The following is an 18,725-nucleotide window of genomic DNA, read 5'->3' on the forward strand; positions in this document are numbered from 1 at the left end:
ATAGTTACACTGTCACCGTGGCTGCCATATTACCTGTGACACAACCAGCCACCTGATTGGTTCACAGAAATAAGTCTGACAGATTTCAGACTGTGATTGGTCATTACAGTCATCAGTCACATAGTTTTATAACACGAAATGACCGATTACAGACAAAATGATCAGATGGATCATTATTTGAACACAAATATACTGGAATGACCTTTGTGAAAAATCCACTGGATATGTTTAGTTTTTAGTGTCATTGAATAACTGGAAGGGCTGTGGCGTTGGATTTTACAGTGTTCATCTTTAATATAGGCTACACATAGTGGCTTTTACAGGCAATATGTAGACAATTGGGAAAAATAGCCTATGTAATAATATCATCTTGTTGTTGGATGCTAATTCATGGCCCCTGCCACAGGAAGATGAGTCACTATTCTATTCTATTCTATTCTATTCTATTCTATTCTATTCTATTCTGATAAAAAAAAAAGAGGTTTTGGGTGGGTAAACAATGGTTTGTTGGAAGATGATGAAGTGGAAAATTCCAAAATTCTTTCACAAAATAGTTTAGTTCAAATCATTTGGTGGATATGACATGGTGAGTTATTCTATTCTATTCTATTCTATTCTATTCTATTCTATTCTACTGTGTAAATCAGTAAGAGAAACAATAAATTAACTTAACCTTTCCTTTTTTCTTTTTTTTTTCTCAAGGCTATTAGACTGAAAAATAGCATACAGTATATTTTCTGTAGTCCTGTACCTTATACCATTACCCAATTATTGCATTAAGGTCATCTAAAAATATACATACATATCCTATAATCAAACTAACTGTTTAAGGTAAGGAAGGTCTAAATGATATAGAGTTAATTAACAGGAATTCAATCATTAACCAATTAACTAATGAGCCCTCTGTGGAGGACAAAGTCATTATAGACCAGACGCTACTGTACAGGCTAAAACTAGCCTACATTTAAAGATATAACTAAACATTTTCCAGAATATCTATTCCCTTTGCATGAAATCGCACTCTTTCTTGAATCCCAGACGTCTGGTGTGGTGTCAGTCCTCTTTAAAACTACGTTACCCAGCATGCACTGCGTCGTGCCCAAGAATCCGTGGAATAGCGATTGCGCCTGCGTACCCAGACGTGGCATCGGCATCATGGCCTCTTGGAAGAGATACGGGAGTCGGATGAGAGAGGCGAAAATGTTCATGTTGATGCTGCTGGTGAGTGAAACCACCCCGTTTATTATGTGTTAGATACAGCTGCATTATTCTGTTCCACCTGTACACTCAGGTGGTGTGTGTGTGTGTGTGTCGGTTTGGGAAGGCGCGAGACAAAAAATAATCCCTAACCGCTGTACACTGTCTCCTAGCCTGTCCACACAGGAGGTAAAAGTTGACAGCCCTTGACTGAACTTGGTGCTCATGTTTAACTAAATAACACTAATGCGGGTGGGCTGGAGTGTCCGTCGAGCCAGTAAAATCACGGGCTTTATTCGTGGAAGTGTTGGGTCGTGTTATGGCTAGCGGCTGCTTGTGTACACGGGGTCCCTCCCCTGTGTCTGAGCCCGGACCGACGTCCACTCAAGCGGTCAAGTCATAGTCTAAACCTCCGCTACTTTTGTGGAAACTTCACAGTGGACATGGACGCAATTTATTAAAGGTTTATAGTTATAGTCGAAACAGGAGTCACATGTGTTCAGCCCGTAAAGAGAAGTGAAAGTTGTAAACTTTGGCTGTTGGTCATTCAGTTGGGGTTGTGTACTAGTTTCTGGAAGGTACATGTTGAGTGAAGTGGCCTTTGGAAGGAGTGCTGTAGATCCTTGGTGTCACGTGACTGTCAGAGCTGCAATAAACTTATCATATATTTATAATAACACTTACAATCAGTAATACAGTCAGGCTGGAGCTCTTATTTATTGTAATCTATTCAACTGGCCTCATTTCATTTAGTGTAATTAAGTCTTTAATTCTACAGGGTTAATCAAAAAGAATGAACCGATTTCATTGCGCAATATTTTAATAAGGAAAAGCAATAGAAAACTCCATATTTTTCAAGACTTTCAAGACCTGCACAAGCACTCTGTAACATTAATATCAGAGTTGCACAAAATATAAACACACTAGAGCTGGACTCAGTGTTATGAGTTTAAAAAGACTAAAGTTGAACAACTAGAAAACTGAGAAATACAGGGTTATTCAAAAAGAATGAACCAATTTCATCGCACAATATTTTAATAAGGAAAAGCAATACAAAACTCCAGCCAAGTCACAAATATTCTACTCACAATCAACTTTTATTTCCTGTCTTACAAGTGTTCAATGTGGCCACCACCTGCAGCACGGACAACATCAATGCGATAAGAGAATTCCTCCCAGACATGTATCAGCATGTCACGATCCACTGAGTTGATCGCTGTTGTTATTCGATGTTTAAGGTCATTGAAGTTAGTGGATAGCGGTGGAACATAAACTTAGAAAACTCTAATTTCAAATGGTCACTGACTCATTCCATGACGATGCTTGAGAACTGAAGCAATGCGCCATGAAATTGGTTAATTCTTGTTGAATAACCCTGTATACAGTCTTAACAATAATAATAGTTCATGCTATAACACTGCAATAAGCCAGGACTCTGTTGTCTTCTTATGTCTATATTCAAACACAATAATGCAGTATTTCTCAGAGCAAAAATAAAAAATGTGCTGTGTCTGTCTATGTTTAATATTCTAAATATAAAGTCAGATTAGGTGTAGACTACCTGTAACTTTTCACTTAATCCCACAGGTGTTTTTAAACCAACAGCCATTATAATTTGTGTCCCCAAGAAGAAGAATGTATGTTGTATGTATTTCTGACACTAACTCTACAGTTTTATCACAGCTAACCGTTTTCAGTTTGAGGTTCATCTGTTATCATTTATGAATAAGCAATGTTTACAAAATTGGATTCTTAAACAGTATTATCACTAAGGGTACAAAGAACAAATACTAGCACAGATGTCATGGTCACTGTGAGTATTCACACAACTGAGGGAGACTGATCTCATGCAATTGCATTGTATGTCACGCCAGTTCTTATGGCATTTGGCGTGCAGTATGTACGCATTTTTGTCCTTTCCCGTGGTATTCAATGCCATTTGATCACGTGTCAATTTACACCAAGCTCTCCAGTTCACATAACCCGAACCCCTAACCCTAAACCTAACCCTGACCTCTGTAACCCTAACTCTAACACTAACCTTAACCCTAATCCTAACCCTCAGTTCGTGGTATTTTGATGCAACGTGAACATACACACGGAAAGCTTATAATGCGTACCGATAACACCAATTAAAAGTGGCTTGTATATTTATGCAATTTCATGACATCACGTGGACTGAGGCAAATGTCAGTATATCTGTGACATTATAGGAGGGGGAAAAAAAGCACGAAAATACTGATTAGTGAAAAGTGAAGGTTGTGCAATATGTACTGCAGACACTAAAATATACAAACCTACTTTATCTAAGAAAAACAGATCCTTTACATTTTTACCACTTTTGTGATCTCTTTGTTGCATATTGATAGGGTCCTTTTCCTTGTCAGTTCCTGTTCAGCCTTTGCAAACATGGGCGTGCTGCCTGGGCGTATTTGGGCAGTACACTATTTACTTTACAAGTTCTCTGTTTTGTTTCTTCGATTAATCATAAACTGTATAAACAGTCAAAAGGCTCCTGAAGTGTCTTCATAGATAGTGGAAAGGTAGGGTATGAGCCAAGGATAAACCTCTCATATTATATTAACCCATGAAGACCCAGAGGTACCTTTGTGGCAATTATAAAAATGAATTTTTCTTTCTATTTAACATTTCTTAAGTGTTTTATCACTAATTATTATAATATTATCCTCTGCATTTTGCATTTTTTCAGTGTAAATCGGGTATTTTTACTGATCATGTAGATGTTCATAAAAGCTCTGAATAAAGTTAAGGGGTATTATGTCAGAAATAAAGAAAACTGGAGAAAAAGTGATGTTATCAGCAAATTGACCATTAATTGAACATAAAACAAGTGTCTCCATTCATTGTTATTTATTCAACTCCATGAGTTTTACTGGTGAATCAATGTTGTTGGAGATGACAGTGTTTTCACGTTCCCTACGGAGCCTCTGAACATCCAAATGGGTCATATCTAATGACCATGAAAAGTTGACAAACTGCATTTTACACCAATTATTTACATGTATTGATAGGATTAGTGGAACAACAGGTATTAGCCTAAATATATTCTAGATCAGTAGTGGCTGTTTGGGTCTTTATGGGTTAAGCTAAATCCACATAAGGAGTGGGATTTTTAACTCTGAACATCTTGGTTAAAGGTGCCCTGCCACACATATTTCATTACTTGTGTGGTCATGTCTGAAGTTCTACCATGGACCCTGTAACATTTTTTGTGGAAAAAATGCCTTGGTTGCTACGTTTCAAGCCATTTTAACGTGGTATAGAAAGCCTGCTGGAATACTCAGCTCGATTTGCACCGGTTGTCATGAATATTCAACATGCTAATCTGCTTGACTCTGATTGGCAAACAGCTAGCCAATGACAGCCTGGCTTTTCAGCATCCTTTACCCTGTACAACAAGTAGAGGAACTGGCGGAAACCAAAAATGAAACTTATCATGCTTTGAACGTCCGACTCCCTGCCTCTATGCCTCTCTTGTACGGTGGACCTTACACAGAATTTTCACACCTACTAACCTGTGTCCACTGGGCCCCCTCCACTCCTCTATGGGCCCCCTGGGAATGCTGGGCCCCATGAATTTGTCATGTTTACCCCCACTTTACGGCGCACTAGCTTGCTGTATACGAAAACTATTACTAAGCTTGACGAATGCTGTGGGTGTGGTCTCACCCAGGCGAGTTCATGAATAGTAATGAGCTCAGGCATTAACACGTCCCACTGACCAGCTTTAATAATTGACCTGATTTCTCTGCTTATTTCTTTTCAGTGACAGTAGCAGACAGAGGAGGTAGTGGTTAATTTTCAAAATCACTGTATAACACAAACACCTATGGATCTAACATATCTAAAAAAAAAAAAAAAAAAAAAAAAAAACAAGTAAAAATAGTTTTGTGTAGCAGGGCACCTTTAATAAAGAAAGCTGAAGTTCAATCCATTCCAGTTATGTCCCATTGGACCTTATCTCAGAAAAGAAAAATGTATTGCAGTAAATGGTGACAAGCATTTTGTCGATTGCCTTTGAATGATGGCATCATTTACATTTATGATGTTCGTCCTTCTAAAAGAAGTTTTTGTCTGTTAAGAAAACAGCACTATAAGGTAAAATGGTTGAAGTGTCTGACCTTGAAAATACGTAAATATAATGTCACCTGAATGTTGCAGAGTTGATGTCATCATAACTGTCTTTTTCTGATCTGTTTGGAGCAGAGGTCGCGTTAACCGAAAATATTCCGTCATTGACAGATTTTTTTTTTTAAATGACGGAAAATTCTGAAGGCCATCCGTCATTTTGACAGATTAAAATACTGAGGGTAATCTACTGTTAACCTTTCCTGCTCGGCTCGTCCACGAGCACAGGGCAGATTTCCTCCAGGGCTGATGTCAGGGTTAACTACCCTACCAGTAGTGGAAGACAGCAGCTTTTATTTTATGCACAGTATATCAGTGTTAGTACACTTTTTTCCTTCTGTACCTCTTACACACTCATTCTCAAAACTGCCGCTCCCTCACCTTGCTCAACCACTCCCACCATACGCACACGCACGCGGGACTGATGTGGTGAAGGGTGACGGACAAGCAAGGAATATGCCAGTTCTGATGGCATTTGGTGTGCTGTATGTACGCATTTTCTACCTTTCATGTGTTATTTGATGGCATGTCAATTTGTGCCCAGATCTGTGGGTCACATAACCTGAACCCTAACCCTCAGTGCATGGGATTTAACACTGCATGGACAAACACAAGGAAAGTTTAGAATGTCTACAGATAACACACCAATTAAAAGTGGCGTATATAATTATGCAAGTCATAATATCACGTTGGTTTATCAGCCAGCAACAACTACAGTTGCTGCATCATTGAGATGTTTTTGAACATTAAATACTACTAAATATATGTCATTATCATTCAAAAAAATTAAAAATTTAAATGACTGATGATAATATGTTATGACAGAATTTTTACGACCCTGTCTGTCAAAATGATGGACAATAAAAATGTCTAGCGCAACCTCTGGTTTGGAGCTGTTGACAATGTCTCTGTAGCTTCAACATGGCCAGACTTCTTCTTCTTATCACCTCTTCTTTTACTTTTTCACCTTGCTCTCAATGGTTCAGGCAAACTATGCCAAGGCGTCAATCATTATGGTGTTGGTGATGATGGTGTTTGTTGACCTTTTGTTATTCTGCTGGCTTATAATGCACAGGGATATAGTGGTCAGCATGTCTGGTCGTCCATCTGTCTGTCATCCTTTTGTTTCTGGACCTTAAATGGAAAACTATTCAATATTTTTCCACAAAACTGCAATTTATCAATCATGTAAAGGAATGGTGCATTTTGTATCCTTTATTATCATTCATCCATCAGTCACATCAAATTCTTTTCCTCCTCTCTCTACAACCATTGGCCATAGAACTGTGAAGTCCACATAAGCTGCAAATGGTTATTAACTTTTCTGAATATGCTGTTGTGTGATTCAAGGTGCTAATTTCTTAAACTACTTGGCCTACACCCAAACGCGACTGTCTGATATTAATGACGTTAAATTATCATCAGTAACCAGTATCACTTGTTGATTTAGTGAGGGCCAGGGGGATATGCCGTCCTCGACCAGCCCTTGTGAAAGTCTGTTTTTTATTATTATAGCAATTTTTATTCATGTGAAGCACTTTTTTGACCCTTTTGGTGTGTTTTTACATCTGTTCCTTTATTGTGTATTTATTTTACTCTTTTGAAGCTAAACGTCTCGTAGTTATCATTTAACCTTAACTCTATGATGAATTAGAGGTTACTGTGTAGCCCCTAAACTAATGATGTACCGATCTGGATTTTTTTGCTTCCACTTTGATTTTTTTTAGGATTATTTTTGGCAATACCAATCTGATACCAATCCAATCCTGTCTTTTTATAATGAATTTTTGATTTAAATTTGGAGTCATTATTTATAGGTTATTATGCTGTTTATTTTACTTGAGGTCACAATTGGGCTGAATGTGGAACCTGAACTAAAACAGGTATGACACCTTTGACTCTTAATAACTTGAGTATAATTTTTGCACTTTCCAAATTCATACCGTGGGTCAAATTAGAACCTTTGATTGGCCAGTTTTGGCCCGTGGGCCATATGTTTGCCACTGCTGTACCGCGTCTATGGACAGGTCCATCTAGGGATTATACGGGGTGAGTTCTGAGCTGTACATTAGTGATGAGCACATCAGCGGGTTACTTGTGGGTTCATTTGGGGCGGGTCAAAAGAATGTCAGTTTATTTGCGAGGTGGGTTGGGTTAGGTCGGGTCAAATATTTTCACAAAAGCCCCGCGGGTTGAAAAAAAACTGACTTGCGCATCACTACTGGACCATAAAGTGAAAGTGAAACGTATACTAATACTTTACTAATTCCTCTAAGCCTCCCGCTATTGTGCAGCTAATTTTCCTTTTCCCTACCTTTGGAAACTCTAATTTGAGAGAACAGGATGTTTGTTAACCCCCCCAGATTGGCCTGATCTCGTAACTAAATCTGATCTGATCTTCTAAAAAATGCCAGATCGGCAGCCAATACTGATCTTTAGATTGGATCAGGACATCCCTACCCTAAACAATTATTTGAATACTTTGACAACAGAAAAAAAATGGTTCAAACTATCAAAAGGTTTTGGGATTAATGTTTGTGCTTAAACTCTCAACAGCACTTTTGGAAATATTGTCTCTGTGAGGATTGCTTTTCTTTGGTGTGTTTGTTATAAAATTATGACCTTCACTTTGTTTGCAGGACATTTTGAAACATTCATACTTAAAGATTAATCATTTTATCCCCAAAAAGTGAATTTTAAGCTGATCCACAGATAGAAACTCAACATGAACCATTTGGTTTAACTCACCGAGGGCGCCAAATTTCTCGCTGTCAGAGATAATATGATTATTATGTTTTTGTTTTTGTGTTTTAGCAGGTCTAGTCAGTATAATCAGCCTTTGTCCCCATCTGTTTGTGGTGGCAGAATCAGAGACCAAGCAGGGCAACTTATTGATTTGTTCAGCAAAAGCAGACTTTAGTGAGATTTAGCTGAAAGACCATAACTGCACTCCCATAAAGTCCACAAGTGCATGCTTGTTTGATGAATGAGTAAATGTGTGAAAGTCCTCATTTCTGTTTATACATTTTAAGTAAAAAGAGGTGGTTTACATTGTTTTTATTGCCAATAATAAAGGTATTTTCATCATCATGATGATATGAAGAGGCACAATAAACACCAGTCTGATTTACAGTGAATAAAGATTACAATGAATACTATTAAGTATGGAGTTACAGAAAACTCATTCTGTAAATTTTTTATTTTTTAATGTATTAAATTATTTATTTAGACTTTGTTCTATCACATGGAACCATGTGCCACTAATCGCCTGCTACCCTCACATTAGTTGGTGTCAATTCGGTGGTGACAGTTCGTTTACTTGTGATAAACCACTTGGCATTTTCCACTGTATTCTCGTTGGTATGAAGCTTTTATTACAACATGACATGTTTAAAAAAAATGGAGCAATATGTTCAGTTCTGCCGCTTTGGTGTCTGGGTTCATTAGTTTGTTTTCATGTTTCATGTGACTTGGCACTACATTTTCAAAATTACCTTTACCTGAGTGCAGGGACCACCAGATGGGGGGGCTTCAAAAAGTTTGTGGATAAAGGGCAGTTTGGGAAAAAAGGTTTAAGTTAAGTTTATTTTTCAACATATTCTCCATCCAGGTTAATGCACTTCTGCAAGCGTTGATACCAGCCTTTAAGTCCATCTGTGTAAAATTGAAGGCCATGCGATTTATTAAACTATGTCAAAGCTATGCCCTTTTTCCATTAACTTTTTAAAGCGCCCTCATATTATTAGATACTATCTGTAGTCTCACCTTTGTTGATGTGATTCAAAGTGAGCTAAAGGGATACTAAATGCAATGGAGAATCATGCAGATCACAGATCAGTGGATGCAGGACATTAAGCAAACTGTGTGAAATCTCTGAAAAGTTCAGATAAAATTTTCTAATAAGCTATTGTGATAAACTAGTAGACTTTTAGTTTTAACATCTATATTCCTCCTTTTAAAAATCTTTAAACTATATTTTACTTTATAACTTGTGGTTATAAGTTTCCTCCCAAATCATTTTATTACTTGTAGTTTAAGTCTTGCTGAAGTACACACAATATGAGAGTAACCAGGCTGCGGTAGGACTATACCTACAATGGAAACCAGTCAAGTTGAGCTGATACTGTCAGTGGAAAAGAGGCATTAAATAAGTACTTAGTAGCATATTGAACTGGACAGCACAGCTGAAACCAGACCAAATTGACCTCGTCTCCATTGAAACACCAGGGAGATAAAACATACAACAGACAACTGCTATAGGTGAGTGTCATCGTATGTGATGATTGGCCAGCGGTAGTGAAAAAGGCAGAAAGATACAGATGTTTGGTCGATAAACTCCCTTGAGAAAGACTTCTATGTTGATAGGCTAGGTCCTGTTTTGAGTTGTGAATGTAAGGGAGTCAGCTGCCTTCTTCCATGTAGCCTGATACCATTTTCAGAGTAAGCAGGATTTATGAACGGAAATGTGGTTTTCCCCTCAGTAGCATTTCTGTATTGATACATTTTTACCTTTAAATGTACCTTAGCATGAGAATGGATATGCTCTTTGTTTATCTAAAGAACACCCCTTATAATATTTATCATAAGAAGTCCAACTTCTGCCACATTCCACGTTATCAGGACACAAACAGCTGCACAGAACTTTGCTAATGAAGAATCACAGAGGTTCAATATTTTCCCACAACAGCAGTGGCTTGGTTTCATGTCAACTTCCATGGCTGATAACTGAAAAGTGATAGTTTCAAAGGCTGCTAATTGATTACTCCTCTGTTCATTTGAGAGCTAAGAAGCCTCTAAATCAGCGCTGTGTGTGTCTTATTGGATGCCGTGCCGCTTCCTTTACTATCAGCCCGTCTGCACACACACCAGCACACACCTCAGCGGCTCATTAGTCTGAGGAAACTCAAGGCAAGTGCTTGACAAACGCCGGTGTGATTTGTGCTGATTCAGTACTGCCCTAAGAACTGGATGCCATTTATTAAGCAGATTTGTCACAGCAGATGGAGGGTGTGGGCTCGCAGGCAGGGGCTAGGCCCCTGCTGCTTAGTGTGCACTACATTTTTTACAGCAATGTGACGGGACGTACCTTTTAATAGTGGATAAAGGAAGGTAGCTGTATGAAGAAGCTCAGTGTGGAGTTTCACTTTGTCTTGCAGTTTAAGAGATTTATCACACCCAGGGTCATTGTGATGGATGATCTAATACATTCAGGTAGATTGCAGGTATAAGAATGGATTTTGTCCAGATATGCCAATTAATATTAATGCTTGATATGCCAGTTTATGCAGTTGTCTATTGTAAACAGACAGCACTGGCAGCATTTGTGATGTTTGAATAGAACCCAGGTTTTTATATGACCACTTTCAGTAAAAAATTAATTTTGATCTTTTTATAAAAACACTGCCTAGTGATGTCAGACCAGTAAATTGGCCTAGTGGCTTACTGTGAAAAAATTATTCATATTTGCTCATTTATTATATCCATCTATTTATCATCTAATACATTAATTCCATTAAGTACCCCTAAGGAGTACCCCTTCAAAAATCCCTACCTGTATGAAGGCTACAATAATTAGAGATCAGAGAGGAGGTGCTTTTCCCAGCCGGTGTCTTTGGCTGTTTTTTTCGTGGTGCCATTGAGTTGAGGTCTGTCTGAATTCATGTTATAACTTAGTCATTTAGAAACTATAAAACAGTCAGAAGCAATACACCAGTTGGTTAAACCTCCTTTATCATCATGGCTTTTTAGAGGCAGACGAGACCATATTTGGACAAAAGGTTTAGGTGGGGAATTCCCCAAGCTAATGGTAATTTAGTAATTTGGTAATTCACTGGTATATTAAAAAAAAAAAGAACCTTCTTGAAACATGAAACCCTTGATGGTTTTTGCTCCAGAATGCTAGGCTGGGAAACAAAGGGTGAGTGAAATATGGTAACGTAACACTGTGGCTAACCTCCTGAAAACAAGGACTGATTGCTGACTGCTAGAGGATGTTTTGTTGAACACCACCGAGTAATTTTAAGTCTTTGTTGTAGGTTAACACTGTTTTTCCAAATTTTGGTGTAAGACTTGAAATGAGTGGCAGGGTCGTTTTTATTAGGTCAACAGCTGACATAGTAAAACACATAACAATGGTACTAGCCTATATGTGAACTTAAGAAGAGTTTGCTCTGGAAGAGTATGTAAATGTTGACCTCGCTGAGCCATGATACCTCTGTCATAAAGGGGTGGGGGGGGGGCTTAATATCAAATACCACATTAGCCCTGGTTTTCTGATGCAACAAGATATTCTAAGTATTCCTGTATAATTTTTTTTTTACATTTTTGTCCAACCACCCCCCCCCCCCCCCCCCCCCCCCCCGAAAATTACTTTTTTAACTCTGAAAATCGCAACTTTCACAGCTTCTCCACTTTTTTGTCCAGTGCAATGTATAAATATGTTCATGATGGGCCATTTAATGATCTTGTAAGTGCCATATTGTATCGTAAGAGTACTTTGTACTATGAAAAGTCTAATGTCAAGGTCATGCTGAAGGTTAAAGGTCACCAAAATGCCTATTTTTTTCAAAAAATCATACATTCCGACATTTTATCAAATATGTCCTAAGTTCTCTTCCCTCTGGTTTCCTGGTGGGATCCCTCAAGGCCTTTGGCCCTTTCAAAGCCACATTAGAGACAAAATATTGCAACATGTGTATTCCATTTGAATTTGCCACCATTAGTGTGGCGGGAAACACTAGCACACATTTTGGCGGGAATCACTACCACTTCATTCATTCATTCATTTTCTGAACCTGCTTTATCCTCACTAGGTTGCTTGGAGCCTATCCCAGCTACTTACGGGCGAAGGCGGGGTTCACCCTGGACATTTTGCCAGTTCATCGCAGGGCTGAACATAAAGAGACAAACAATCACACCTATGGGCAATTTAGATTAACCAATTAACCTATTAGTGCATGTCCCGGAGAGAACCCACACAGACACGGGAGAACATGCAAACTCCACACAGAAAGGTCCCACCCCCATCGACTGGTGTTGGAATTGAACCCAGGACCTTCTTGCTGTGAGGCACAAGTGCTAACCACTGTACCATCGTGTCACCCATCACAAACACTACATTACAGTCCAATGTCATGAAGCTACGAGTATTGCAACGGGACATTCATTCATTCATTTTCTGAACCCGCTTTATCCTCACTAGGGTCACGGGGGTCGCTTGGAGCCTATCCCAGCTACTTACGGGCGAAGGCGGGGTTCACCCTGTACATTCCGCCAGTTCATCACAGGGCTGACATATAGAGACAAACAATCACAGTTACAACCACACCTATGGGCAATTTAGAGTAACGCATTAACGTATCAGTGCATGTGTTTGAATGGTGGGAGGAAGCCAGAGTACCCGGAGAGAACCCACGCAGACACGGGGAGAACATGCAAACTCCATACAGAAAGGTCCCACCTAGGGCTGTGCAATTAATCGAAATTCAATTACGATTTCGATTATTACACTCAACAATTACAAAAATTATGTAATCGAGAAAAAGCGATTATTAATTTTGAGTTGTTTTAATTTACACGCACACAAGCTACCATGAGCTGCTCCGCCCCGCCTCCCTCTAAGCTGCAGCTGCCAGCTAGCCAGCAGGTCCACCCCACCAGGACAGTTATACCTAGTGGTCTTGAAAAATGGCAGGAGAATCACAGCAGAAGGGCTTGATTTGAAATTTTTTTGACATTTTTATATTCCTAAGACATGGGAGCATTAGACAATTTGGCCTATAGTTGACTCTGAAAATTTTCCTGAAATAAGCCTCCCCCAGTCATAAAGCGTAAAATGCACACAAAGCACATGATGACATGAATTAACAAGATGAAGGTGTAACAGAAGGGAATGTTGACGATTTTTCTTTTCGTGATTGATGTTCCAGCATCCAGCAAGATGCACTTAATTCAAGAGTCAATGAAAATTTGGCTTTAGAGACATAAAATAGGTTTAAGTCTTTAGTTGGAAGAGTTTAGGAACCACTGGGGTAACACATACCTTTGCCTTTAATAAAAGTAATGTCATCTTTTCAGAATGTATGAACCTATGAATTAGCAGACAAGCTGACAGACCATATGAAGCCACACCTAAATTAATGCTAACATTAGCAAATGTAACACTTTCTGGCAGGCAGAGGGTGTAGTTAAATTGTAAATTTCATGAAATGGTTTTGTAGCAAAATCCTTTGACAGTGTAGTTAGTGTAACTTGTTAATCAAAGCTATAGTTGGGCTGTCTTTGAGGAAAAGCCAGGACTCTCCCCTGTCAGAGTCTTCTATTAACAATGAATTATTAACAGAAGAATAATTTACAAAATGACGACCAATAAGTTTATTAGGTTTATTTAGAGAGTCAGACCAGAATAACACCTGGTAAATTCTTGAGTTTTGAGAGAGAAGTTCAATGGGAGTGAATTGGAGCCAGGCCTTTTCAGAGCCAGCGTCTACAGCTGCCAGTGGTATTGGCTTCAGTTTCAACCCGTGGTTGGCGCCCCTTGCTAAACATGCATTTTTAGCTCAGCCTAGGGCAGCAGCCAACAATTATTTTCATTGTCGGTTAATCTACTGATTACATTGAGGATGAAAGTGAACTTATCCTGCACATTTGCAGCTCAATATTTTTATTCAGGCCCTCTGCTAGAATACGTTTGCATGATTTACAATTTGAAGAACTTATTACTTATCTAATACTAGCCTGTCATGCAGCTCCACAGTTCACCTTCGGTCTGATACAGTCCATTTGAGCTCCTGCTCACTGTTGTGATTAGAAGCCTCCGCTGGGTCTGGAGGAATTATAATGCCATTCACAGTCATGTTAGAGGAAAGGAAGCCTTCAAAGCCTTTGTAGTACACAGCTGAAACACTAAAACGGTGTTGATGAAAGGTCTGTGAAGTAAAGCTGTTATCCAGCTTTGTATCCAATATGTACTTACTTCAATAAACTTCTCTGTCCAAATAATTAGCATGAAGTTTATTTCCCCAGTGTTAGATAGCATTGCAGAAATGATAATGACCAGTCCACTGAAAATACAATGTAGATCAAAAACATTCGTTGGTTAATTAGTTATTTGATTACAAAAAAATAATTGGCAACTAATTGGCAACAATTTTTATAATAGATTAGGAAGAATGATGTTTTGGTGTTTCTCAAATATGATGGTGTGACATTTTTCGATCATTTATTTTCTGAAGTTAATAGTCCTTGAGAGGGTTGTGGGGGAGCTGAAGTCTATCTAGGTGAGGCGGGTACAGCCTTGACATCACAGGGCTGACACAGACGGACAACCATTCACTCTCATGTGATTTAGGTTGACAACTTAATGTATTCATGCTCATTCATGCTCCCTTTACATTCGTACATAGGAACGTCTGTTTCCAACATTGTCTAGTGCCTTCATACTTGGGTGTATCCATTGCATTGGAATGAGCATTTCTAAACCAATCCACCAGAGGGCACTGCTCTTAATTAGCATTCTGGTTGAATACCATGGAGAAGAGTAAAGGGGTTTTTTTAGAAGAAGAAGAACAAACGCAATAATAACAAACATGGCAACATCAGAGGAAGTATTATTAATGCGGATGCTAATGTTAATATTGAGAAGGGTAGTTGTCGTAAATATGTTGGTAGTTTTTCACTAACTTACACAGTTGGAAATCATTCTCTTCAAATCTCAACACTGCCTCCATGGTTCCCCATGGTACTGCTCTGTATTCTCCGTTTAGGTTCACATTCGCAAACTCCCGGAGAATGGACATTAATAATGTAATGTACGCAGAGAATGGACAGAATACTCCATCCGTATCCATATGTGTCTTTAACTTAGAGCATAAATAAGCCTTTAAAGTGTATGTCTTTGGATGGTTGGAGGAAGCCAGAGTACCCAGAGAGAACCCACACAGATATAGGTAGAACATGCAAATTCCAAACAGAAAGGCCCAACACCAGCCAGCAGTGGTTCAATACAATAATAAGTGCTACATTTCTGACATTTAACAGATAATAGTGTTTATCAATAAATACTTCAGCTGATTAATGAATAGTAGGGATGTTTCTCTATTTGCAGAGCATTTGATGATTATGCATTTGTTTTTGTGTCTTGTGGCACATTTTTTCATTTGCACCATGTTCCTCTTTTTGTACCTCATTTAGACTTGTGTTTGAGTTTGTGAATTTGCATCGTTTCTGTACTTGCAGCTGTTTTCTCTAACAGAGAGGCATTGGGCTGTTGCAATGTGTTTGGCCCTTGTCGGCCACCGTAGAAATTAGTATAAAAATGTTAAAAAAAACCCAAAAGTATAAGTATAGTGACTTTTTTCATGTTGTTTACTGTATTCTCGTCTCCACTCACAGTCACTGAATCCATCACCAGACACTCAGGCTGACATTGTGATTTCATTTCAATTTACTGCACAGTGGTATTGAATAGATGAGTTGATATTACCAGTTTTAGTGTTGATTCTGTTACATTTTGGATTGTTTAGAAAGTGTGAAATCCTTGGTGCCCACTTAAAATAGTTTGAGCCAAAAAAAGACTCCTCTTCTCCAAATCATTAATCAGTCATAGCGGAATGCACACGGTTTATATTACTGCAGTCAATGTGACTTATTCAGTGATGACTCTTTCTTTGATGTCAGTTGAGGATAAATGTTAGTAAATTAATTTAGAAATCATATGAGCTCTTGTTAAATAAATTAGCGTGTTGGCCCTACATCAGTAAAAGTGTGTAGAGGGATCAGAATCCAAAGAAAGAATTCATCATCACTTATCATTACCCACTCTACTCCATGTCATCAGATACACATCATTTTACATTTCTATTTCTACTGTTATTTTTGCTTATTCTGAAAGAAACAAAAAAATGCTGTAGCTTTAGTGACTGTGTCATAAGCCTCGGATTAAAGGGAGCAAAACACCCAGTCCCTCAGATTTGATGTGAGATCACATGTACCTCAGAGCTGCTTGTTTACCTGTTCGTTATATAATGATCTTCATAGAATTGCTGGAAAAAGGCTTGAAAGTGCAGCATGAATTCACCACATACATATTTATGAAGCAGGTTTTCTACTTAAAGATGGAAATAAGGGTGGGTTATTATGAATTCAGGGAAACAAGAGACCATGATCATTAGTTTATTATATTACCTGGATGGTATTCCACACTAAATGGAGATACTGAGGTGAGAAATTACAGCTTTTTTCATCATGCATGCAAGAGGTGAGCAACTGTATTTTGTTGAATTCACAGATCTTCATTACCATCAGTAAATAAAGGGGAATAGGCCCATGTTTTCACTTCATTATCATCTAAGTTCGAAGTGGAACATTATGTGGTCACATTGAGCCTATAGCCATATGCCCATCGAGGGCTGCACGATATTGGAAAAAACTGACATTGCAGTTTTTTTAATCCTGCGATATATATTGTGATATAAAAAAATACTGAGGAAGATATAATAGCTGTATGGCGCTGACTTAAATGGTCAAACTAATTAATTGTGGCAACAGATGCAAGGCACTATCGACACAGAACACGTTTCAGTATCATTCTTCTTGTAGCCGAAATAATTCCAGATAACTGACATTGCTTTTCTTTTTGGCACCAAGTCTTCATTTACGGTGATTTTCTCTTGTTTGTTGCTCATTTTTCAATATTGTTAACAGTGACTCACTCGAAACTGATAAAGAACGATTGTGATTGGTGGATTGCTGCGTGCAGTGTGTGTCAGGTACCCAGGTTGAAATTAGATGAGAACACATTGAGTTCATTTGCCTCCTACATAGCAGGACCTGTGATGTGACTATTGCACTCACGTACATCGCGATCTCAATGCTCAAACGATATATTATACAGCTCTATGCCCAACTTTACAAAAGTAACATGTTTGGTACAAAACAAGCATTTTGGTCTCTAGTTATTTTCTTGTTCATGACAATTATAGCACAGACTTATGAATAACATACAGTAGGGCTGCACGATCTTGGCAAAAAAAAATCCCGATTTTTTTCCTCTAAAAACTTGATTTTCAATTTCGATTTTTGGGTAAAACTACAAAAGACAACAGAAGTCAGCATGTTGTTTTCATAAGCAGCCCACAATCCAAGGCACTGCTCTGACCTCAAATCTGTGATGGTATCACGTGATGAACCCACAGAAGTTTATTTCTTCTTAATTAAATCTTTATTGAATGAAGCAGAGTATACAAACAATTAGGGATGTTCGATATTGGCTTTTTTGCCAAAAACCGATATGCCGATATTGTCCAACGCTTAATTTCCGATTCCGATATCTACCGATATCGCTGCCAATATGTGGGATATTAAAACTAATTTTAGGTAACATCATATATCTCCTGTCATGGAATTAACACATCATGCCTAATTTTATTGTGATGCCCCATTGGATGCATTCTCAAATGCAACAAGGCTTTTAAAATGTAAACACTGTCTGTGCAAAGAATGCATACTTCAACTTAACTCTTTCCCCGCTAGAGCATTTTCCAGTGAGTTGGTAGCCAGCACCAGCCTTTTTGGTCATTTTCACTAATCTTTGGAGGCTGACTGAAAATGTTGTGTTAGGAGTATGTGAACACTGGATACATCAAAAGAAAGAACAGAACTTCAACTTTTAAACACAAGAAACGATTTTATTCTATCTTCATTCGTTCGTGAGATATGAACATTTGAATATTGGTCATATTCAGGAAAAACTGATTTTTGAGCAAAAAACTGAGAAAACTGCATTTTTTTCCAAAGATATCGAAGATATCAAGATTTCAAGATAAAACTGATTTCCTATTTACATTTTTGACTCTTTCTCATTTACCAACAGTAACACTGTATTCCAAATCACAAAATAAAATAATAATAACAATAATAATAACAAACAGCCCTAAGATATCCCATCATTCCACAAAATATTAGAGGAATCTACACCAAACTTTAGACCAAACATCTTCTAAAGCACCAGGTTCCTTCTAAACTTATCACATTTACATACATCAGTTATAAGTCTTCCACATATTAGTTTAGTTTTTTGATATACAGTACAGGCCAAAAGTTTGGACACACCTTCTCATTCTTCGCATTTTCTTTATTTTCATGACTATTTACATTGTAGATTCTCACTGAAGGCATCAAAACTATGAATGAACACATGTGGAATTATGTACTTAACAAAAAAGTGTGAAATAACTGAAAACATCTCTTATATTCTAGTTTCTTCAAAGTAGCCACCCTTAGCTCTGATGACTGCCTTGCACACCCTTGGCATTCTCTTGATGAGCATCAAGAGGTAGTCACCTGAAATGGTTTTCACTTCATAGCTGTGCCTTGTCAGG

At 38.2% G+C, this 18,725-nt stretch overlaps 1 protein-coding gene across 1 annotated transcript in view; it reads left to right on the plus strand.

The window, feature by feature from the left end:
- The first annotated feature begins 1,141 nt into the window (after positions 1-1,141).
- Positions 1,142-18,725, plus strand: part of pdia5 (protein disulfide isomerase family A, member 5) — a 183,710-nt gene continuing 166,126 nt past the window's right edge. The window contains exon 1 of the mRNA XM_030125714.1: positions 1,142-1,221. Within this exon, the coding sequence (XP_029981574.1) occupies positions 1,156-1,221 (66 nt within the window). The 5' untranslated portion in view covers positions 1,142-1,155. The remainder of the gene's footprint in view (positions 1,222-18,725) is intronic.

This window comes from Sphaeramia orbicularis, chromosome 21 (genome assembly GCF_902148855.1).
Source record: "Sphaeramia orbicularis chromosome 21, fSphaOr1.1, whole genome shotgun sequence".
NCBI classification, from domain to species: Eukaryota; Metazoa; Chordata; class Actinopteri; order Kurtiformes; family Apogonidae; genus Sphaeramia; species Sphaeramia orbicularis.